Raw genomic sequence first — 21,815 nt, 5'->3', positions numbered from 1 at the left:
TACAACCCGCGCCGCCATCCCACGAATGAAACTGTCACAATGGACGCCGAAACATGACCTCAGACTGGACATTGGCCACTCACGATACAGCTGATGCTCCAAAATAACCCCTACCATTCCGCAAAGATGCTAAGCGCGTGCTACTTTTGTTTCTTCGGGTCATCTGCGCCCTTCTTGGCAACAGTGAGCAAGGAGGTGATTGTGGGTTCTCAGCCAACTCACCGCAGCTCACACTTTGGTTTCCATCGCATCGCATTGTCACCGTGCCTTTTCGACCGCTGGCTGAAACGGTGTACAGGTACATTCGAAAACTCTGGCAACCCCCACCATACCACGGTACCAAATCTGCCCAGAAGTATCGCCTACAACACGGCTCATTCCTCACCTAGCGCATTTCCCGTGCGCCAAACAGCCGTTGTGCCCTTCTGAAGGTTCAAACGATCCACCCCCTGAACCTCCTGCGCCAGCCAGCCGAGTGACGGAGCCTCGCAGTTGGCGCGACACAGACAACCTCAGATCCAACCCCTTGCTCCGGACTATATTATCACTGTCCGGTACCCTCTGACACCATGGCGACTCTTTACCACATACCAGAAAAAGAGCCTTTGCTCGCCGCTCATTCCAGGCGCCCCCATCAGGGAGGTGAATCAGCTTCTCACATTCACTTGGATCACATTCACTCAGTGACACAGTCAATCTCTTTATCATTTCCACATTCTACTTCTTCAAATCCTCTTTGTAATCACAAAGACAATCATTTCTTTTCACTTTCATTGCAGACTCAGATTTTACTTAGCATCATGGTTGCCATTCCAACATACCTCTTGGCCTCCTCGGCCGTGTCCAGCCTGGGACCCTTGACCCCTCGCGATTCTGTTATTCGATCACCGGACCCATTACCACAGTCATCCTCGTCAACTTTATTGACCGGTCCTGATTCCGGAGATTTCGCTTCGATCTTGGGGCCCCATATCTCAACCAACTTCCCCGATCCTGCTGTCATTTACGTTGACGGCGTGTCCTATGCTTTCGCGACCAACAATCGAGCCGCTCCACCGGACTTGGTTCACATTCAAGTGGCCACTTCGACAGACAACCAGACGTGGACACTGCTCGATCACCATGACGCTCTTCCTAATTTAGGGGCTTGGGAGACAGGCGCTGGTGTCTGGGCGCCTGATGTGGTTCAACTGGTGAGTAGCGCGGCACGCATCCTTCCGAGTTTTATGACTAATAGTCGCGCCAGGACGATGGAACATTTGTTCTCTACTACGCCGATAACGTCGTCTGGTCTCCTGCACATCACTGTGTGGGTGCAGCGACCTCTCAGAATGTTCTGGGACCCTATGTCCCTCTTGACACTCCTTTCGCTTGCCCGGACGTCAATGCGCTTGGTGGAGCCATTGACCCTGATGGCTTCCTCGACGAATCTACCAATAAACGCTATGTCGTTTACAAAGTCGACGGAAACTCCATTGGCCACGGCGGTTCCTGTGGCAACTCTGTTGAGCCCATCGTCCCGACGCCCCTCATGCTCCAGGAAGTCGGCCCTGATGGCATTACTCTGATTGGAAACGCCGTTGAAATTCTGGATCGAGACGAATTTGACGGACCTCTAATTGAAGCCCCATCGCTCCATCGTTCCGACGAAGGAATCTACTTCCTGTTCTTCAGCAGCAATTGCTTTACGACCCCCAAATACGACGTCTCCTTTGCCACTGCAACGAATATCTGGGGGCCTTACACAAAATCAAGCCGCCCATTGCTCGTCACCAGTGATGCTGACCTGACCGGGCCGGGCGGTATGGACATTGTCAAGGGCGGCAATCTGATCCTCTTTCATGGTCATATGACCATCAACAACGACCCCACGATCAAGAAGGAGGCTGAGACCATTGCAGCTTCAACGAACACGACGATCAGTAATGTGAACGTGCCTTTAGTCAGAGGTATGTGGTCTGGCACTGCGACCTTCCAAGGCACGAACGTCTTACTATCATGACCGTCATTCCCGATTATCACTTTCTGATATATTATGTCTCTTTTGCCATTTTGTTGCAGCGTTCAAGCGAGCCTTTCTCTGTGCGTTAATAGAACAGATACCCTTTGCGGTGGCATCTTGATCCCGGTTTGATGAAGCAAGCAATTGACCATCGGTCTTTTTACGAGAAACGAGGTTAAAATCAGAGCATAGAAGTTGGCAATGTATGTATCATTACTAGACATGAAAAAGATGAATATTCAAGAGCTCCCATCTTCCCTGGAGTTTTCCTGCCAGGTTGAAACCTTTTATTCAGCAAAGCAGGTACTCTGTACCTATGTACCTATGTACCTCAGGTAGTATGTATGCTCTTCTCCATTGCTGGGAGGGCAGTTGACCAAAGAAGCAGGTTTACCGGGCCAATCCAAAGCTGGCTCTCAAAATTCATACATTTTCAACCATGTCTACCGTCTACAGTGCTTGGGATAAGAGCAGATCCCCGACTCTCTTTTCCTCACAAACACATCGCGTTTTCTCTGTGACCGCGCTCTCGTGTATCTATGTTCTCTTTACCAGTTCCATAGCCGTCTCCTCCTGCGGTTCGCACCAAACATGCCTCCTCGAATATCTCCTTCCGCGGTCTCTCTCACCTTACCTGCGACACCCACAATCCACACCCACTGCAAATCATGCTTCCAGCGCGCCTTTTCCTCCACTCCATCGCTGTCACAACAGACTAAGCTCCGCGAGCAGTTCTGGCTATGGCTTCGCGGACCCGGAGAGAACTTCCGCCACCCTCTTCCAGGGTCGACCAACTACCTATCCGCATACGACAGGAGAGGGAACCTCATTCGCGGTCGAGGCCAAGAAACGTCAGGAGAGTCTGCGAAGGAAAAGAGCCAGGAAGATGCCATGACGGCCGACGAAGAAGCTCTTGAAGCAGCTGCTACAGAACATGAGCAGGAATACAAACTCCCTAAAGAGACATTGGAGGATCTGCGGCCGTTTCCTTGGAACAAGAGCTTTGTGAGCCAGAGTATTCTGTCAGAGGATCTCAGAAATGAGATTTGGGAAAGAGTGCAACGGCAACGGAAGTCAGTCAGGCAAGTTTCGATGGAGATGGGCGTGGATATGAGGAGGGTGGCTGCAGTCGTCAGGCTGGTGGAGGTTGAGAGGAGAATGAGGACAGAGGTGAGCACACATTTCGCCTTCTCTTACCCTTCGCGACGGCCTTCCTGTGATGAACAACCAAAATCGATTAGTCTTCCAGACTTCCAAGCATGGTGATTTTCAAAAACAAATTACAACTCTCTGAACCCGGAAAAGGACAAATACGGCACACTGCTCCTTTAGTCGTTCGACGACAAAAGCTGACGCTGTCTCTTCACTTCTTTCTAGGGCAAACCTCTCGCGATCCCATATGCTCGCGCCGTCCACGGCATGGTGCCTCTCACGACCCTCAACCCGACAACGCGATTGCCCCATGAGCCTCACGAATCCATAAACGATCTGGAACAGCACCCGTTGACCTTCCCACAAATCTTCTACCCAACCTCCGAGTCACGCGCGTTCAACCGTACCGATGCAGGAAGAGTATTTAGCGGTGCACCACGACTCTCCGACGAGGAAGAGAACGCCATAAACGAAGGAGTCCATGAAGCATGGCAAGACTCGAAACCCGAGATTATCGGCAGACCGGGCCAGACACGCACAGTTTTGAAAGCGGCAGATTCACGCATTCCGCACCCACATTTGATCGCATTTGAAAAGGACAAGCTGGACCGGTCCCTGTCACCGCTTGAGAGACGTGCGCGGCATCGTGAGCGCCTGGCAAAAGATGAGGAGAGACGGCGAACTCTGAAAGCGAAGCTGCAGAAGGAGGAGGAAAGCAAGAAGACGAGGATTGATGTGGGCAGGTGGCAGTTTGTGGTTACTGAGGTGCAGAGTACCAGACAGGGAACCGGGCTCGATGGACGGGGATCAGGGAAAAACGCGGTCGGTCAGAGATATGGTGTGCCGAGCCAGGAGAGGAAGAAGGGTCAAGTCAAGATTCCCACCAAAGTGGAGGTGTAGGTCTGGAGAAGAAAGCAGAAAGCAGAATACCATCAGAGGACCAGATACAGAGTTATCTTGTTACTCTGCGACTGGTCAGGGAGAGGTTGGAAAACCCACGTTTCTTCTCTATGGGGAAGTGATTCATGGAAATACGGGTTTGCAACCTTTTGGCTGAATCGAGGTCGTCGTCGAGGTGCCATGGCATTGCACGGTACTGTTTCGCTCCATGGCTCCTCCTCAGAACTCGTTGCGCCTCTCCTCCTGCTTCCCATGGGTTGTATGGTCTCTATCTCTCACACGACAAAACGCCACCGACCGAGCCTTGCGGTTGTCCATTTTACTCGATCCCTCCACCGCGCGAGGTCTTTTGGGGCTTGCGCTACCCACCCACCTGCAGCTTTGCGATACACTGTGCCACCGCCGTTAGCGGTTTTATGGTGCAGCAGATTCTTGTATAGTATATATAGTATAAATCATATCAAACATTGTTATATGTGTGTGTATGTATGTATATATATTGTGTTACCCGGAAAGAATTACCTAGGTGGTCATTTGGCCTCAATTTAGGTGTCCCTTTTCCCCCTTTCTTCTTTATTCAAATTGCATTTGCGGTGCGTTGCGTTGCGGTCACTTACCAATACATGAATGAGTGCGAGCGAGTTACATACGTAGTTACCTATGCAGATACAGACGGATAAGGGTTGATGTACCTATTTACCTAACTAGGTGGGTAGCTGGGTCGGTTATGTACGAGGCAGACAATATCATATAGGGAATATAGTATGTAGCGCCACAGCTGAAGTGAATGTCCATTAAAAAGAATATAGAGACCGATAAATAAGCTCGTATGTAGGTAGGTAGGTAAATCATGCCGTCGATCCACCAAGAAAGGGAATAAACAGGGTGATGTAGGAGCTCCCCATTGCTGCATTGTCAATCGAGCGGAACTTCGCATGTTTGGATTGGTGGACCGTTTCCTCCGCTCTCCTGTCTGTCGGGCTCCGAGCAGTCGAGAGATTCATCACGGAGGAAGGCTCAAACCCTTTACACAAGTCGACTGCGCGGCTACTGAGGCAGTGATCGGAACCCGTCGGCAGACATGGGAGAGGTGTACAGTGCTTCGCGAAATGGAGAAACAAATGTTGTCAAAGGTCGTAATTTCTCATCAATACCTGCTATTCTGTGCGGTTCTCGATCGTGAAGGCTCGGATGTACAAGGGTGGATCGCTCTCTGCGACTTTTTGTGCCGTCAATCGGTGCAGACAGAGGAGCTGTGACTTCGGAGTCTGTTTCAGCGCACCGCCTTCGACCTGCGATGCACCTGGACCTAGGAGCCGAACATGCCCCCAAAAATCTCATTCCCATTTGCCCGCTGTTACACCTCATCCATATCCCACTTTTCATTGAGCCCACCCGATCTCGAACCGCTACTCTTCGGTTTGGCAAGGAGCCTCTTCTTGGTGAGCTTGCCGCAAAATGCCGCCTTGATGCTCGGCAAGGGATCCCTCGCCTCTGGCAATACCAACAACAAAAACACAATCGCCACCCCTGCAGTCGCGGGCAAAAGCCCGTAGAAATAGTGTGCCCCAGGGGCGAAATCGTGTGGTAAGCTGAATATCGCGCATGATAGCGCAAAGGGAGCGTAGATGAGGGCGATGATGGTCAGGTAACGTGAGTAGTCTGCTTGTCGCTGGGACTCGGACTCTATCGAGCGGAGGGAGGAAGTATCTTGGCACTGAGAGACGGCGAGGATGTGCTGCATTTTCGAGTCGCATTCCGCTCTATAATGGTGCAGGTCGATCAAGAGGCTCCGGTAGTCCTCGTTCAGTGCCGAGTCGGATGACAGATAGGTTTTGATCCGCGTCAGGATGGGCTTGTACCTGCTGAGCATCGAGTCGAGGGAAATGACCTTGTCCAGAATCCTTTTTGTCTTTGTTGGGTCGACTGTGAGAGCGGTGGAGATGAGATGGCTTTCCAGAGTCGACCGAATATAGTCGAAGAAATTGGTGCACTCGCTGGCTGCGATCTGAAATGCTGGCCGCATAATGTTGATCAAGTTGTCCTCGGCTGGGTTAAGAAGGCCGTCTCGGGCCATAATCTGCCAGTGCCGGCAGAGATCATCGAATGGATTAGGACACATCGGCCTAGAGCCACATGAACGATAGTCGTGGTCGTTCCGATTCAGAGGTGGCCTTTGTTCAAGGAAGTCAAGATAGCCTCCCTGATAGCCGGTGACTTCAAGACGTTGGCTCGGTGAGTAGGCTCCATACGGTTCTGCTCCGAGCGTGAAGAAGGAGATTGGCGGGTCAACAAGCACCACACCTGAGAATACTTAGCGCGATTCTGACAAGTAAGAGGCTTCATAGCAAACAGATGGGCTGAGACTTACATATCCACGGGTCGAGAGTCTTCTTCATGTAAAAAGAAATTTTTCGACGGGCTACAGCGACCTTCTGTTTTCCATGCCGCGAACAAACTTCGACCCGTCTGTGATAGTTTCCCTTGCAGTAGAGCTTCTCGATGTCGACATCCTTCCCACAATTTGTAGTCATGAACGTACAAGGATATTCAATTGTAAAGAAGTTCTTCTGGTGCTTTAGATTTTGTGATGCCAGTGGAGACCCTGTGTGGCCGTCACCAGCGCCACCGGTCGCAGAGTCACTAATATGTGAGGCGAAAAATGCCGGTTCAATGTTAAGAAGACTTCCAAGGGTGTCAACCATCTCCGGATTGACATTGTTGACCATAACGATCCGCCCGTGAGCACCGCGTCCTTGTGAACCAGAAGCTGGCGAGGTTGGCGGCGTCTCAGGAGATCTCCTGGTCCATTCCTTTAACAATACCCTGAGCTTCGAAGTGTCTGTGAGGTCTGATGTTCTGAAGCTTGACGAGCCAAATTCTAGGAGAATGGCTGTAGCCCGCTGAGGTCGTTGCATTGTCGGCATTCGGCTAGCCTCGAGACCCCATTGGAGAAAAGCATCGAGGCCAGCAAGATTATGAAACCCATGGCTCCGCAGAAAGCACACATAGTCTGTGAATGTCCAGCGATTTGGATCTGCTGGTGTCATCGTACATGTGGTACAGCCTTGGACTTGACGGTCAGAAGTCATCACATTGAGAGGGGAGGTTGTCGTCTGAGTTAAAAGCAAAAGCGAAGTGTGAAGAAGAGGGACGTGCTGCTGGGAAGTTGATTTGATGGGAGAAACGAAGACTGCAGAAGAGCTACCAAAGACTCGAGACGCAGATACCGGCTGGCCCGGTTGTAGCGTGCGGACGGGATTCAAAACAGGTTCGAGAGAAACAATAGCATGGAGGCGGAGGTGAAATGTAGACGGCTGGGGAGCATGGCTGCCACTGTCAGGCGTTCAAAGCTGGTGATTGGTTCGCCTTAACAAGGATTCGCTTGGAAGTTCCATGGTCGCTAGGACGGCCTCATGCGACCGACGATAAAGTTCCGATGGCTATTGAACGACGACCTTGTCCTCGGCACCTCGTGGTGCCATACATTGAACCAGTGGGTTGAATTCGACCATCTGCAGTTCGACGGTCGACGCCACGATCGCTTCAGCTATCCTCGTCGAAGCCCATTCTTGCCTTGGTACCGGAGCTCGGCTGAGCCCACGAGCGCACTTACGTGCAGTAGGCAGGGCCATCGACTGGGGTAGGAGGCCGCAAGGAGTAGGTCGCTATTACTATTGGCGACGCAACCTCGAGAGGAGCTTCCCTGCCACCTGAATAGAAAGCGTGATGCGAGCACTAGCTTAAGCCCAGGTGGATGGCGCTGGAGGAACAAATCAGGGGAGGTGAAATGGCGAGGTGTGGGGATGTGGATAGTGACAAGCTTGCTGGGTGGTCCGAACTCCCAGCCACCCGAGAGGTTGTTCAAGACAGAAAAGAACATTGTCTCACAGCAGTCATAGGCCAGGTCGCACGGATCGACTGATCAGGGACTCACATTATGCCTGTTCAGAGTAAAAGTGCCAATGATGAGAGCGGGGTTCGGTGAGCACCAGGCGGGAGAATACGAGCAGTCGATAAACATGAAGTTGGAAGCTGAGGAGTTGATGAGTGGCACGTGCACGATGCAGATGCCAAGCCTTTTCGCTGGGTTTGCTCCATCTTTGTTTGTGCTGTTTATCTTGTTTGTTTAGTTTGTCCCCAGGCTGCGCCGTAGCCACCAAGTACTACTCGAGCAGTCCCTACAGGGCTGTTATCTTCCCAACACAACAGATCATTGAGTCAGTCGTCACAGATTCGTAACCCTCCGAAAATGACAAGCGACGGTCAAGATCCAGAGACCGCAGCTCGTGGCACGCTCGCTCTGTTGGAAACCCGTCTCCATCGATTGGAGTTCCTCCTTAGCGGCGCCAGTCATGATGATGGGATCCCACCTCCGACCACAATACCATCTTCTGGCAGCGAAACATTGTGGGCCAGATTGGACGCTCTCGATGCCGCTCTCGCTAAGCTGAAAAAGCTTACGGGTACACCTGGGTCAGTTGTACGGGATATTGAGCGACTATGTAGGTGAAGGTGTGCCATGACAAAACCTCCGCTGATCATGTCCTCAAGCATCACTGCATCCTGATTTATTTGCTGTGACAGCCAGTACAACCCCCAAGGCGGAGGACACCAGTACGCTTGCCTCGATCGTCCTCGCTCACGCCACCATATATCCCGAAACCGCATCCAGGTTGTCCTCTCTGCAAACTTTGCAAATCCCACCCGCAGATCAGAGTTCGAAGCTGGTATCACTGGCGCCTAGACTTGAAAAACTCCGGCAAGAGGAGGATCGTATTCAAGAAGAAGTCCGAGAGTTACGAGAACGCAGTGCTAGATGCCTAGAATGGTGGGTCAAGGTTGGAGTGGTCGGGATGGGAGACATGTGGGAAGATTGGGAGAGACGAACTGCCGAGATGGAGAGGAACATCATCCGTCGGGAGCGACGCGCAAAGGAACAACAAGGCTACTTGTGAAGAATGACAAAAGATGGAACAGGCAGCATCAACCTTAGCCCTGTGATCCCTGGTGCCTGAGTCGGGAATCCTTGGATCCGAATCAAGAGGTGGTGAAAACAGGATCATCTGGCAGTCATCTGACACGTATGTGACGTTTGAGAGCAGGATTTTGCACGCATGGATGTGTTGCAAAGACAAGATTCGCCGCAGAGTATTCAACGCTTTGCTGGTGGCATGACTCGGCGTTGCGTGTTGGTGCTCGACAACTCATTTTCCCCGCAAAGATCGACGCGAGAACGTCCGCGTGAGAAAAGCCCATCCTCGACGCGAGCCTTTATGTCCGGTTTGCGTCGTGTCGGGTGGGTTTGCCGTCTTTCTGGAGGGTGAAAGCAAGTGTGCAACCTCCAAGGATTACGAGGACTTGCGGCTTCAGATGTGGCTGAAGGATCGCTTACAAGCCTATCCCGGCACCCCGAGATCATTGCGCTGGAATTGCGGGAGTGTGCATGTGGCGGTGCTAGGACCATTCTTGTGGAGACATTGGGATTGGTCGAGAAGGATGGATCAGCGGCTGTCAGGGGTAGAGGCATGTCTCGTCCAATCGCCCAGGTCGGCGGGTCAGGCACCAGAGACCCAGTTTCATTTCGACAGAAAATGCGAGCGGAAAAGAGGACACCCGAGTCTCAGGGCCTGGCAAGCCATGGTTTTCCAGGGTTGGATACGAGGGACACTGTGTCAGAACTGGTCCAACAGGGTCATTAGCAATAGCGTACATCAACCGAACGAACCACCATAGAATTGTAAAATGGCCGATAATACTAAGTAGAAATTATTCAATCTTGGGCCAAATTAGGAGGTTGCGTGCCACAAAGCGCTTGCATGGAGCGCGTGGCGTGTGCGACCCGGAAGACGTAAAAGTGGCCAACCGGCTGCGATGTGCCATTGATCCAAAGCCGAACGACGAGGTTGAGGCTAGAAAGGTGGCGTCTATTAGCACCCGCTGCAATTGAACAAATCGAGGCACTCAGAAGGCCGGGGGGTGCCAGTCGCAGACGCCACGGGAACAAGGATGATCAGGAGGAGTTGATGGCAGGATTCGGTTTTGCAAGGAGAAAATTCGTCGAGCTGAGGGCAGATTCTAGCAGAAAGGCCAAAGATTGAATCTGGTTCGATCAGCGCAGGCACTACACAGTCTACAGGGGTGGAGATTTGGGGCAGAGTGGGCACCCAGTGGGTTCTAACCGCAAGTGAAACGTGTTGCAGTTGCAGGGCTCCTGCGTCTGAAATGGGGGGCACACCTAGGAGAGATGGGTGGGAGATGGGCGTTCCTGGCTCTTGTTGGGTTTAACGGTCCCCATAAGGTATAGGCGGCTTGCCGCAACAAGGGCGCCCCCTCACCCTTGAATTGGCTGGCTGCTTGCTTTCGGGAACCCTTAGTTGGTACGGGTGCTTGGGGGAGCCTCCTCTCTGCTTCTTCCTCCTGAACTCGATTCCTCACTCCTCAAACCATCACGACCATCTCTTCGACCACCCAAACATCCACTCTCTCCATCCTCCACCATCCTTTACCACCCACGCTCGTTCAGGCAACAACTTTCAATTGTCCCCGAAACTTCTTCCAAAACACCTTTTATTCCTTTCTCACGTTATTTCATTCTTTGTCGATCGTTACCTCCCTTTTGCCGACAGACGCCATTGTGATCCTGTTATCCACTCGTCTGTTATTCTTTTCTTAGCCACCAGTCACAAGATATTCGCCTCCCACTGTCTGTCGATTGATCGGCGGCTGTGGTTGTTTGCCTGTCTGGCTTTCGATTGTTCCTCCATCCGGCACACGCCATTGCAGACCCAACGAGTCTCGAGAGACATACAACATACCGCACGCACGCGATCTCAAGTGCACAGCCCTCCTGTGCACGGATCAATCGTCAACCCAGCCTGCGCCTGGACTTTGGACCTCGCTGTCCGTCCCCTATTAACCACTCCCTCGACCATTTCATCCGCATCGAGTTGATTGCGCTGGCATACCTTTAACGAGAAACGCCGCTGCCGTTTGTTGACCCTTCATGCCCTCATACGGATCACTACACTCTCCTTCGTTAAAGAAAAACAACATGTTGGAAGCTAGAAGAGGGGGTCGATTTGATTTCGGCTACATTGTTGGCGATCCATTTGCGTTGGCTACAATTTCTATTAGCTTGGTAAGGGAGATGTGTTTACTATGCCAGGAAATGATGCTGATTCCATTGACAGCTTGCATGGTTGATCGCATTCATCGGGTCAATCATTGCCAATATTCAAGACCCTTTCCCCAAATATGCCTGGTGGACGGTTGCATACATGCTGTGCTGCATTGTCGGCATTACGGTAGTCTTTGCTACCAACTCCACAAGCACATACAGCCTCGCGGTATGGACTTCCAAATCTTCTGGATTCGACCTGACTGACATGCTGTAGATTGTTGGATACCTCGCGGCTGGCCTTGTCATGACAACATCTGCAGTCAACTCGCTCGTCTACCAACCACAGGGCGCCATGGAAGCCGCTGCTGCTGGCCACATTCTGCTCTCCATGGTTGCGGTAAGTCAATGGCGTCCTCCCACCAAGGGCTTTGTCTTTTATCGTCGGCTGACTTTGTTAAGATCATCTGGATTTTCTACTTCGGTTCAGCCCCTGCCGCGGCCCATCGCGAGTTCATTGACCAATTTGCCCTGCACAAAGACCGCCAATCTTTCCGCGGGCCGCCGCAGGGCATGACCAATGTGTATGATCGTCCACAGACAACGGCTTCTACTCAACCTCCTCAAATGTACACCTCGGCACAACTGAGCGGTTTCGAGACCTCTTCTCCTGTTTCGGGCTACCCAGGCGGACCTGCAGGAGCGGCGGCCCGGGCCTCTGCACAACCACCAGTCAACACCAGCAGCACCCCCGCTCCAGTTCAAGAAGTCAGCCCACCCACCGAGTACCCATACCGCGCCAAAGCCATTTACAGCTATGAGGCGAATCCAGATGACGCGAATGAGATCAGCTTCAGCAAACACGAGATTCTGGAAGTGTCTGATGTAAGCGGACGGTGGTGGCAGGCCAAGAAAGAAAACGGCGAAACGGGTATCGCACCGAGCAACTACTTGATCCTGTTATGAAACCATCCACACCAAGTTTAAAAAAGGATCTCAGGACAGGTTGTCGCTATGAATGATGGCCGGTTACCATCAAGGTTCTCGACATCACGCTAATGACCGGATTTGATGACATTGTATTTTTTTTTTCTCTTCTGTGCACATGACTTTCTGGACTTGGAGCTACAGCATGCAACCTTGAAACGCCATTGGTGGCACCATACGAAACCCAAGCTTGTGCGCGCTCGATATTCCCCTGGTTAGACAGACCCGAAAGAAAAGAAGGCACAGGAATCTACGGGTTGGCAATAAGAGCTTTTTGGGATTTGTTCTTTCTCACCTGGGCCACGAATCGAACGGTATGGATATGCTCGCAAGGGCTTGTACAGGTGTCAGGGCGCAAACCGGATGAGGGTGTGAAGTGGTATGAGCGACTGTTGACTCTGCCAATTGCCAGGGATTTGGGTCGAGTTTGGGCCTGGAATACCCGGACATTTTCATTTTCTCCTCAAATCTATCAGGGACACGGCGACGGCACACGACACGGCCAGCCTCGTTCCTGGTTAGGAGTGGTTTCGAAAGCATACCCTGTGTCGATACTTGGGCGGCATGGTACGTGACTGGAAAGCTTGGGTTTGAAGTTTTACGAATCGCGGGACTGCAGATTTTTGCCATGGGTCAAAATGAAACGAATTCGTGATTGAGCTACTTGTTTCTAGCAGGAAAGAGTCGATATTTTGAGCGATGAGACGATCAGTAGGAGCATCACCTGAGGTAGCCAGAAAGAAATAACAAACGATTCCCAAGTTGTCGTACCGTCTTCTCTTTCCCTTGTTTTGCTGCGCCGAACGTCCCGTCCGACTGCACTTTTTCTGCGAGAGCTTACGCCACTGTACTGTTTCGCTTCTGCTGCTGAGGGAGCGAGGGAGTTACCTCGCCTCCATGTCGTATGCACGGCATACACGAAACGATCCATTTTGGACAAACTAGGTAGGTACCGACCAACTGCAAGGATTCGTCATCGCGAGGGATTCATTCGATGCCCGATCTCTACGTATTATCACGGTGTGGGTTGACCTTCCAGAGCGAGACTTTGGAGTATCATATTCCTTGTAGCTAACTCTGGAAAAAGTGTCAGAGAGGAGCTATCGGAGCATTGTGCTCGGTATGGTACATATCATGGTTTTTGAAAAGTGGGCTTCTTTATCCCCCTTAAATACTAAATCCTCCCTATAACCTGAAGCAAGAGGAGAAAACGCTCGAACGCTTCAACTGTCGTAGCATAGAAAGAGCAACAAACTCTCTACATCAACACAGTCCCCTAAGTGGCGCATGTCCTTGTATTGGGCACAGAAAAGAGAGAAAATACAAGCAATGAGACTCGTTATCGCCCTGCCATCATCGGTTGGCTCTGACTACTGTACGCCCCCGGGTTGTAACTCGTGTTGTAGTCATGAATACCCAACCCAGCATGGTTCAGCGGGCTCGTCGGCTGCGCGGCGGGCATCTGTGCAAGGTCATTGTCGTGATCGCTTTGGCGAATCGGGGCATATGAATCGTCGAGTGAAGGTTTCTGGTAAGCATATTCCTGCCTTCCACCCACACCCGGGTGCTCATCCAGGTCGTCATCGTCGTTCCGCATATTACTCGAGAAATCATCCTGCGTCTGCGCCGAGAAGTCGTTCTTGCCTCCAGAACCGGGGAGATTCTGAGGCATCATACCCGTCCTCTTGAACGTCATGACCGCTCGAAACGAAATGAATGCCGTCGCGATGAATAGCAGCATTTCAAAGACGCCAAACACAATGATTGTTTCCGACAGCTTGCAGCGCCCAGGACTGCCGAACTTGAAGTTATCGCAACCTGTGGCATTCTTGTCTGTACTTTTTCCTTTACCCTTTCCCGCAGAGACGTAGCTAGCAACGGCAGCCCAAGCGCTCAGCCAGAGGATCACGGCTAGGAAATCTAGCGCGGCGAAGGCATAGACGTTGGAGAAGCGGCGGGCACGGGACCACATGGGGACCATTACGAGGTAGATCAGGATGGGGATTGTGAGCCAACACTGTGCGTAGCCTTGCATTAGCATGGGGGTCATGGCTGCACACAGTTGACAGTGGGCACAGGAACTCACCAAGCCAAAGTACCAGCCGACTCGCCCATCTGTCGTGCCAGGCCTTGTCAGTAAGGCAATTGTCAGGACCCAGGCAAGGAAGAGAAGAGCCGCCTGGCCCAGATGGATGTAGTTCTTAATCTGACCGAATTGGTCTAACTGGAGCCTCATCTTTGCTTGTGGTGCGCGACAACGGGGGTTGTCTGAAAGGCAAAGTCTCGAGGACGAGGATATTGGAGAGGCGTCTGACGAGGCCGCAACTTGATAGAACTGTGCCGGCAAGGCTGGGACAATATTGGGGTCAGTTTGTCTGCTTAGGTAGTTTGTGTCACTTTTGAATCGCAGGCAAGAGCAGGCGGCAGGCGGAAGGTCAGTTGTTCGTAGGACGAGGCCAAAGAGGAACTCTGCTCAAAAGGGAAAGAAAGACCAGCAAGTGATAGCAATGGGTATACAGATGGCAAAGGACTAGGTACTGTACAAAGCTAAAAGGAGTGACGGTAAGTAATTAGGTATACAACGTGAAGTGCAGAAGCGGATGTCGACCACACATGGGAACACGGGGCCAGGAGCAACTGAGAGTCTGAGAGTCTGAGACGCACGCCTCGACGCGAAAAGTTGGGGGCGCAGCGCCATTGTGGCGTCGGAGCCTGTCAAGCCTGTCGAGCCTTTGTCTCGCCTGTGTAACTCGTAAGGCTGAGGCTCATCGGGCGCTTCACTTCAACGATCCACTTTAGGTGTTTCTACCACTGTCAACTGTCCTATGTTTTATCAGTTCTCAGTTCGAGTTGGTATTCATCATCATGGCTCCTACATCCTCTGCCCCTCTTTCTACAGGGTGACAGGTCTCTCGCAGGGAATGGCCCGAGTGTAACCGCTGGGTGCCAGCTCCTGCAGTACAGATGTGTCATAAGTTAGCATTCAAACCAAAGGCTGGATGCCTTGTGAAGGTCTTTACTTCCACCAAAAGTTACCCGGTTGGTATAGTGCACGAAGGAGTTAGATGCTCTGCCAATGGACTGGTTCTGGACAGGGCAATGGTCGCCTGAATAGCCCGAACTGTCAAAATTCCGTTGCCTTGTGCAGTTGGTTTGACGCAGATACGAAGTGGGTGTTGCTGGGACTGTTGATCAAGATTTACTGCAGAGGACAAGGCTGGTGGTGTTTGTTAGCTCACCTTTAGATGTTCACCCTCTCTCCGTCCATCAAGGCTTCGGCACCCCCTTCAGAGATATCATAGTGACTATCATTCGTGCATGCACATCTCAATCGTGATTGGTGTGCCCTTGTCTGCGAGCCATCGCTCTAGGAGAAGCCGGTAGATCGGTGTTGGGCGGGTCAAAGGAGGCACCTGCCAGGTACAAGTGTGTCCGGAGGTGTGCATGCAAGCAATAATTGATCGGTGGAGAAAGGCCCAACGCAGGGCTCTTGGGGGCTAGCTTCACTGGGCAAGGAGGCATCACTTTGGGCACGCGAGAGGAGAAGCTGGTCAGTGATGGTGAATGTTCGCCACTGGCAGGCATCTGACATGGGGCCCTTGGGCCTTGGGGCGCTCACGGCTGGGTCACTGCCAGTGGGTGCCAGTGGCTTGTCACCCATTCTCGGGGCATAGTAAGGGCATAGTGAGGGCATAGTGAGGGCTTGGTGGGCTTGTTAATGTCCGTTAGTGGCACCGGGTGTCACTTGCGCTTTCCCTCTTCCAGTTCGCGCCCGCCCGTTAAGGCCCGCCGATTCGTCACTTCCCCGTCACTAAAATGAGCCCACCGCTACTGCCGCTAAAGAATTAATTTTCTCTCGGCCTGCAGTCAAAAAGGCCCCTTTGGAATTTCCCATCTTCCTTTTTGTTTCTCATCAACCACTTCATCCTTCGACTGATCACAACCCGAGCTCATTTCAATCAATCCTTTGAATCTAGGGCACTTAGCTACCCTTTACACCCCTCCGTCAATTGATTCCCAAGGCAGCCCTTAGCTACCTGAGTCAAGTTCCCTTCCACAAGTCCCCATTCAAACCACTTGTCAACTCAACCAACTTGTGCCTCAGCCACAATGTCTTCTGCCGTCGACAACCTTGCCGAAAACCTCAAGAATGCCAGCATCGAGGATACCTCTGCTGCTAACAACGAGAGCGTTCTGGCCTCCGCAGCCGAAGGTCGTCGATTGTACATCGGGAATCTCGCATATGCGACCACTGAGGCGGAACTCAAGCAGTTCTTTTCTGGCTACGATGTGTAGGTGGCAACTGCCAATATCTTCCATGCGTTCCTTTGACTAACCATTTTTCCCAACAGCGAGTCGACTTCCATCCCCGTCAACCCTCGCACCAACCGCCCCGTAGGCTATGCCTTTGTCGATCTCAAGTCTGCTGAAGAGGCGGAAAAGGCCATCGAGAACCTGTCTGGCAAGGAGATTCTCGAGCGCAAAGTCTCTGTTCAGGTTGCCCGCAAGCCTGATCAGGCCACAACCCCTGAGGGTGCCGCCGAAGGGGCTGATGCGGAGCGCAAGAGATCTTCCGGACGCGGTCGTGGTGGCCGTGGCCGTGGCCGAGGTGGACGTGGCCGTGGAGGCGTAAGAGGCGCTGTACGTGTTTGCGACATACCACTGCTTTGCAGAAACTGATCACTGACAAACTTGCAGGAGGGCGGTTCACCTGCCACTGACCTCGCAGAGAACCCTCTTCCTCTGACCGATGTCACTGCCGAAGCCAACAAGGCTACTCCTGCAGCTGATGCCAAATCTCGAACTCCCCGTCCCCCCAAGCAACGCGGTCCTCCGGAAGATGGTATTCCATCAACAACCAAGGTCATGGTTGCCAACTTGCCTTACGACCTGAGCGAGGAAAAGGTATGGAACTCAAGAGGCCAAGTACTCAGGGTCGTGCTAACAATTTTTTGCAGCTCAAGGAACTCTTCGCCGCTTACCAACCCAGCTCTGCCAAGATTGCTCTGCGTCCCATTCCACGATTCATGGTCAAGAAACTTGCGGCTCGCAATGAGCCTCGCAAGGGCCGTGGCTTTGGCTTTGTCACCCTTGCCTCGGAGGAGATGCAGAAGAAGGCTGTTGAAGAGATGAACGGCAAGCAGATCGAGGGCCGCGAGATCGCAGTCAAGGTTGCCATCGATAGCCCAGGAAAAGAAGATGGTGCGGCTGAGACCACCGAAGAAAATGGTACCAACGGCACAACCGAAGAGGTTGCTGCTGCTTAAGCGAAGAAAGTGAGCGCAAACATTGGTCGACGCCAGCACAGATGAAGGAAAGGCGATATCCTTTTAGCAAGGCATCCTTTTAGTGGGACGGCATGGGAAGGCTTAATTGCTTTTTCCGAGCGCACCTGGAAGAAGTGATGCTCGAGGCTAAAGTATCGGAACGACTAGTCAAGGGAGGTTGACGGATCAGCCCACGCGACAACCATATCTTTTGCCTAGGTGGCTGTATCTTCCAATACCTTAAACATTTCTACAAAAGTCCCAAAGTCTGAGAGCGCCGCTCTCATTGTGATTGTGATTGAGTTTGTTTTGATTCTTAGCATGCGACTGCTGGGGAGAGGTAAGGACGGTTCGTGTAGCAATAGGAATTTCGGTGGATTTTGATGTAGCAAGTCACTCCGCCCCCATGGAGAATACACAGATGGTGCCCATGTTTGATATACCCTTAGATTCTTGATACAGCACACAGATGAGGAAGCGTTCCGTACACCATGATACGCGACATCTGCCTGTGATGGTCGTTGTGATGTGAGGTATCCATCATGGACGAACCTTCGCTTGATTCCGACATATACGTAGGTAGTGAGGTAGGTATGGGTTATTTTTGTTGTTTTCAAACACTTGTCTGTGATAACGAAAAGTCGGGCGTCTTCAATCTATAGTAATAATACCTACGAGTCAGAGACGACATCACACACCTCACACCTTGGACGTGGGCGGAAGTTGTGTTGGATAGAAGCCTAAGTACGAGTAACTACTCTTCTCTCTCTCACACGCACACAAGACATACAAACTCTCTATCTTCCCATCATTCGTTCATTATTCATTCACTCGTCCATTCATTCTTTCGATTCCCCCACCCCAAGCCTTGGGCAAGCGGATGACAGCACAACATGCTCTCTCTCGCTACCACTAGCTCCCATTAGCAGCGATCTTGTTGCTGATATTACCAAACGCCGAGGCAGGCACGGGGACGGGAGCCTGAGGCACCAAAGTCGCATGGGACGAGTGCGGCCAAATCAGCCCCGCAAAGACGAGGTTGACGAGCTGCGAGTACTGGATCTGGGTGGCCTGGACGGTGATGGTGACGGGCGAGGTGATCTCGTGCGGCGGCTGCACCAGGAAGGTGGGCGTGGGCACTCCGCTGGTATTGCCCTGGGGCACGGGCGCCTGGATCAGCATGGCCGGGTGGCCGGGCTTCCAGGCGGGGATTTGCAGCTCGTACTGCACGGTTTCGATCCAGAAGGTTGCCGTCATGGTGGTCGCTTGGGCGTTGGGGCCCGTCTGGGCGGTGCCGGTGCCGGTGCCGGTGGTGCCTGCGGTGGCGCCGATGAGGAATCCCGTGTTGGCGACGCCGCCGCCGAGTTCCGGGGTCGCGGGCGTGGTCGACACGGTGAAGAAGATGGTCTGGGTGATGGTCTGGCCCACGATGGCGTTGCGGAGCACCGTGGCCGGGTCGCTCAGGATGGCTTGCGTGATGGTCCCCGCGGCGATGAACTTGGTGAGGTCCTGCGGCAGCCGCGCCGTGTCGGTGTTGGTGGCTGTCTGGGAAGGGAACGTCGCCGTCTTGCCCGTCGCGATGATGGTGGGCGTGATGTCCACGGCCGGGATGGTGGGCGGGCCCGCGACGGTGCCCACCGTCGAGGTCGGGTCCAGACACTGCGCGTTGATCGTGGTGCCGTGCGGGATCGAGCCCATGCGGTTCAGCGACTCCGGCACCACAGGGTCCGAGGTCGTCGCGGGGACGTGCATCCACAGACCCGGTTCGAAATGGATCCCAGAGGGGACCCCGTCGCCCTTGCCCGTCGCCGGGTTGACCACGTCATTGATGATCTGCGTGTACGGCACCCCGTTGAGGAAGATGTCGCCCTGCGTGCCGAACCCGCGGTTGGGCACGTTGCCCAGAGGCTGATGGAACTGCAACGTCTCTTGCGTGAGATTGAGCTCCAGCGTGTTGTCGTTGGGCACGGCCGGCGGCGCCGGAGTGACTGCGTTGGGGAACGTCGTGTTGTCGCCCGTGACACCGCTGTTGGGGCGGAAGATGGTGTTGAACCCCGTCCCATGGAACGTACCCGCGAAGTTGGAGAGCACGCTGAGCGGCGGGATCGTCGTGCTCGGAGCAGCGCCCGCTTGAGCGGGAGAACTGACCGTTTTGAACGAGCAGCGCTTGAGTCGCTCGTCCTGGGGTTGTATCGTGAAGCTTGACGGGAGAGGCACCGCCGGCAACACTGAGGAGGAGGAGTGGCCATTGACTCCGTTGAGCACGGTTTGTGATGCCATGGTTTGACTGCTGTTCGGATTTGTTTGGGGAAATAGACAAGAAAAATTAGGGTTCTTTGCGTCTGGTTGGAAAGAAAGGACACAGAGAGGCCGACCAGCAGCCTCGAGCTTCTTAAATGGACATCCTTTTTCTCCAGATCCCTGTGTGGCAGACAAGCACACACTGCCTCACCTTGTGCACATATGTGTGTGTGTGTGTGTGTGTGTGTGTGTGTGTGTGTGTGTGTGTGGCTGTAGAGGTGCAGCCTTGAGGGCCTCATTACAGTCAGTCCCCAGACCGACCCAAAACAGGGCAATGCGTCCTAAAATCTTTTTCAGCTTCGTAAACCAAGGTTCTGGGTCAGCCTTCGGCCGGAGGGGATCGTAACGACGAACCGGCGTTTCCCGCCCAATCATGTCATCCTGATATCAATCAGCTGATGGAGGTTCGACGGTCCTCTCTCTTTCTCTCCCCCTCTCTCTCATCATAGCCTGACAGTGCGCTTACCTATCGTGGTTTGTTTGTTGACAGCATTTCTACCAGCCAAGGGGGCCCGACAGAGAAACTTTTTCTCCTGTCTTGTAACGGGCGCTAACGAAGCTTGACCGGGTCCAAGATGAGAAAGTGAATGACAAGGCCCCAGGGCGTTCGTGCTTCGCGCTCAGTTGCAAAGTGCAGTTCGGCAGGGTTTCGACGTAGACGAGTTGACTTATCTTTCAGCCTCGAGTGTCACCAAGAATGTTTGCCTTCGCAGTAGACCGATTGTAATCACTGAAATGGGAGCGGTTGGTTTGACATTAGGATGCTGGCAAAGCCCTTGGTCGGTTCTGTTTTGGATTTACGCCCAGACTCGACGCTGTGCTCGTGTCTTTTTCAAAAGACTCAGGTCACTTGTTTCAACTTTCACCTCGTACTCCCCCGTCATCTTCTGATGTTCGAGAGTCCCATGTGCCATGGCGCAGTACAAAGCAGGGGATCCTTGGTGAAGTTGAGGCTGAGGCGCCAGAGCTCACCGTTGATCTGTTCCGCTGATCCTTGTCTCCCTCTTCATGCTGGCTGGCTAGCTGACTATCCTGCCAAGCCCGGGGGAGGGTTCAGTATAGGGGAGAACTAGGTCGGTCAGCGACGTAACTCGTTCGGTAGTGTTATTAGATTGCAGGCTTCCAGGAAGTTGCCATGTCCGCAGAGAAGAAGGAGTTACGAACACCTATTCTCATCCTCATGCAGCCTCTCACCGAGTCATTCACTCTGGTAGGAGGTACTCACCGCGGGCTGGCAAGGGGGTAAGTCTGACGGCATCTTGCGGCCTGCCTGGGGATTGAGATCGCGCAAATTCCCTTGTTGGTTAGAATGTGTTGTGTCTTGACTCTTCAGGCCCGCCGCCTTTAGAGCCGCTGACGAACGGGTACTGCGGCCTAACAGCCATGAAGTAAAGGACACAGTCCCATCCTGAGTGAGAAAAGTCTGCAAAGTCTGTAAAGCTATGGGGAATTGTCCATATGCATGTCCGTCCCGATAGTGGTAAACGTAGGACGTAAAAAGGAAAAGGAGGCCGGTTTGAATTGGTGGTATTGTTGAAGTGCTCGTGTTTGATGACGTTGTCTCGTTGGTGCGCCGTTGATGAGGCAGAGACTTGGAGGGAGAGGGAGAGGGGAAGTGTTGAATACGAGCTGATACCTCTCTCTCTCTCTCTCTTTTTGTGCGGTTCCCTCTGACCGCAGCTGCATGGATGAGAATCTAGATCATGAGGGAACCATTAGTCGGTGTGAAGATCGCAAAAACTTGATGGTTGGCCGGGTGGTAAGCACGCCGGGTGGGGAACAACCAAAGGGGTTCAAGGACAAGGTCAACCGAGACATCGCCGCAAGGGCCGCTTCGTCCGAATATGGCAAGCCGCCCGCCCCTTTTTGATGACAGCCTTGTCGGGTCATGAGATGGTGATGGAGAAGATGAAGCAGTCACTGTCACTGTCAACACAGGCAACATCTCGAGGATGCTGGCCCGTAATAATAGGTCTCATGGACAAGCACAGCCCGACTGTAATGTACTTCACTGCACTGCAAACACAAGGAAAGGTATTGCAAGTCGTATATGTAATAACATATTCTCCCCTAACTCTTGCCTTCC

At 52.8% G+C, this 21,815-nt stretch overlaps 8 protein-coding genes across 8 annotated transcripts; 5 read left to right on the top strand and 3 right to left on the bottom strand.

Annotated features, from left to right (window-relative positions):
- Window positions 1-800: 800 nt before the first annotated feature.
- Z520_06075 (uncharacterized protein) lies at window positions 801-2,002 on the top strand (the record flags this gene model as incomplete). Its single annotated transcript, XM_016776577.1, has 2 exons — window positions 801-1,193; window positions 1,247-2,002. 2 exons carry the CDS (start codon window positions 801-803, stop codon window positions 2,000-2,002), a joined length of 1,149 nt encoding a protein of 382 aa, XP_016632119.1.
- Window positions 2,003-2,593: 591 nt separating this feature from the next.
- Z520_06074 (uncharacterized protein) lies at window positions 2,594-4,054 on the top strand (the record flags this gene model as incomplete). The annotated part of the gene is made up of 2 exons (XM_016776576.1): window positions 2,594-3,172; window positions 3,380-4,054. The coding sequence occupies 2 exons, from the start codon at window positions 2,594-2,596 to the stop codon at window positions 4,052-4,054; spliced, it is 1,254 nt and encodes a 417-aa protein (XP_016632118.1).
- Window positions 4,055-5,411: 1,357 nt separating this feature from the next.
- Window positions 5,412-7,104, bottom strand: Z520_06073 (uncharacterized protein; the record flags this gene model as incomplete). Its single annotated transcript, XM_016776575.1, has 2 exons — window positions 5,412-6,358; window positions 6,426-7,104. The coding sequence occupies 2 exons, from the start codon at window positions 7,102-7,104 to the stop codon at window positions 5,412-5,414; spliced, it is 1,626 nt and encodes a 541-aa protein (XP_016632117.1).
- A 1,202-nt stretch (window positions 7,105-8,306) lies between these two features.
- On the top strand, window positions 8,307-9,012 carry Z520_06072 (uncharacterized protein; the record flags this gene model as incomplete). Its single annotated transcript, XM_016776574.1, has 2 exons — window positions 8,307-8,559; window positions 8,609-9,012. 2 exons carry the CDS (start codon window positions 8,307-8,309, stop codon window positions 9,010-9,012), a joined length of 657 nt encoding a protein of 218 aa, XP_016632116.1.
- Window positions 9,013-11,060: 2,048 nt separating this feature from the next.
- Window positions 11,061-12,140, top strand: Z520_06071 (high osmolarity signaling protein sho1; the record flags this gene model as incomplete). Its single annotated transcript, XM_016776573.1, has 4 exons — window positions 11,061-11,195; window positions 11,248-11,403; window positions 11,452-11,574; window positions 11,637-12,140. The coding sequence occupies 4 exons, from the start codon at window positions 11,061-11,063 to the stop codon at window positions 12,138-12,140; spliced, it is 918 nt and encodes a 305-aa protein (XP_016632115.1).
- A 1,360-nt stretch (window positions 12,141-13,500) lies between these two features.
- Z520_06070 (uncharacterized protein) lies at window positions 13,501-14,397 on the bottom strand (the record flags this gene model as incomplete). Its single annotated transcript, XM_016776572.1, has 2 exons — window positions 13,501-14,178; window positions 14,248-14,397. The coding sequence occupies 2 exons, from the start codon at window positions 14,395-14,397 to the stop codon at window positions 13,501-13,503; spliced, it is 828 nt and encodes a 275-aa protein (XP_016632114.1).
- Window positions 14,398-16,271: 1,874 nt separating this feature from the next.
- Window positions 16,272-17,428, top strand: Z520_06069 (uncharacterized protein; the record flags this gene model as incomplete). Its single annotated transcript, XM_016776571.1, has 4 exons — window positions 16,272-16,453; window positions 16,514-16,802; window positions 16,860-17,066; window positions 17,120-17,428. 4 exons carry the CDS (start codon window positions 16,272-16,274, stop codon window positions 17,426-17,428), a joined length of 987 nt encoding a protein of 328 aa, XP_016632113.1.
- Window positions 17,429-18,340: 912 nt separating this feature from the next.
- Z520_06068 (uncharacterized protein) lies at window positions 18,341-19,708 on the bottom strand (the record flags this gene model as incomplete). The annotated part of the gene is made up of 1 exon (XM_016776570.1): window positions 18,341-19,708. The coding sequence occupies one exon, from the start codon at window positions 19,706-19,708 to the stop codon at window positions 18,341-18,343; it is 1,368 nt and encodes a 455-aa protein (XP_016632112.1).
- Between the last annotated feature and the right edge of the window lie 2,107 nt (window positions 19,709-21,815).

Source organism: Fonsecaea multimorphosa (genome assembly GCF_000836435.1).
Source record: "Fonsecaea multimorphosa CBS 102226 unplaced genomic scaffold supercont1.11, whole genome shotgun sequence".
Lineage (NCBI taxonomy): Eukaryota > Fungi > Ascomycota > Eurotiomycetes > Chaetothyriales > Herpotrichiellaceae > Fonsecaea > Fonsecaea multimorphosa.
This window is presented reverse-complemented; position numbering and strand designations above follow the sequence as displayed.